Source organism: Phytophthora parasitica (genome assembly GCF_000247585.1).
Source record: "Phytophthora parasitica INRA-310 unplaced genomic scaffold supercont2.17, whole genome shotgun sequence".
In the NCBI taxonomy this organism is placed as follows: Eukaryota; Oomycota; class Peronosporomycetes; order Peronosporales; family Peronosporaceae; genus Phytophthora; species Phytophthora nicotianae.
In genome coordinates this window covers 1100278-1101038 of record NW_008649003.1, presented here as the reverse complement: position 1 = coordinate 1101038, position 761 = coordinate 1100278, and the positions used below count along the sequence as shown (strand labels likewise).

Genomic DNA, 761 nt, shown 5'->3' with positions numbered 1-761 from the left:
AAATGCTTGACAGGAAGTACACTACTTAAGGTTGTCGTGCTGCGTATCGTGCATGCTATTAGTCTTCGCAATTCCCCGATTGATCAGTTGGTATGATGTAGGTTATAGCCATATCTTATCGTGCTTACCAAACTTACTTCAGTTCGTGGTGTATTTAGCATACATTGTTGCAATTCCTTCACTCGGTCGTGAGGGGAAGCATCCTAGTGCAAAAATTTACCAAGCAGGTTCGTAGGAGCAAACAACCTTCGGAATTGAGTCTGATAGTGAAAACCGGCAACGTTGGCAGCTCAAGGCACTCAACACAATCGACCAAGTCCAGTACAGATTCAGCGAGTTCACATCTGGCTGGAAGCTCTGCATTAAGCTACACGAGATTTTATCGTGCTCCTTCATCGCCAGTCAAGAATTTGCCATTGACGGCTTGGATTTCAATGCCCTAAAAAAACCGACTGGCGGGTTGTCCATCGCTGATGACGGACCGTGCTCAGTAGTCTCTGCACACTCCGTGATCTCAACCAAAAATTCTGTTGCTAAATTCAAGACACGATTCGAGACCAAGCGAGCGCATCATCAATCGGCCATCAGGAATAGTACGATTCAAGAAGACGAGCCACAGGAACAATTTAGACTGAAAACACTTGAAGAGCATCGTCACGCAACTCGATTCCAGGAAAAACGCGTGACAATGAAAACTTGGCGATCCGCTCTACGTGACGCGAACAAACTCATTGAGTCAGGAGACCGTGTGCATCTCGCAA

General features: G+C 46.3%; 1 protein-coding gene across 1 annotated transcript in view; it reads right to left on the bottom strand.

The window, feature by feature from the left end:
- The window catches only part of PPTG_09364 (hypothetical protein), a gene marked incomplete at both ends in the record, with an annotated part of 3267 nt that extends 2904 nt beyond the window's left edge, over positions 1–363 (bottom strand). Inside the window, one exon of the mRNA XM_008904293.1 lies at positions 247–363. Coding sequence (XP_008902541.1) covers positions 247–363 — 117 coding nt within the window. The remainder of the gene's footprint in view (positions 1–246) is intronic.
- Between the last annotated feature and the right edge of the window lie 398 nt (positions 364–761).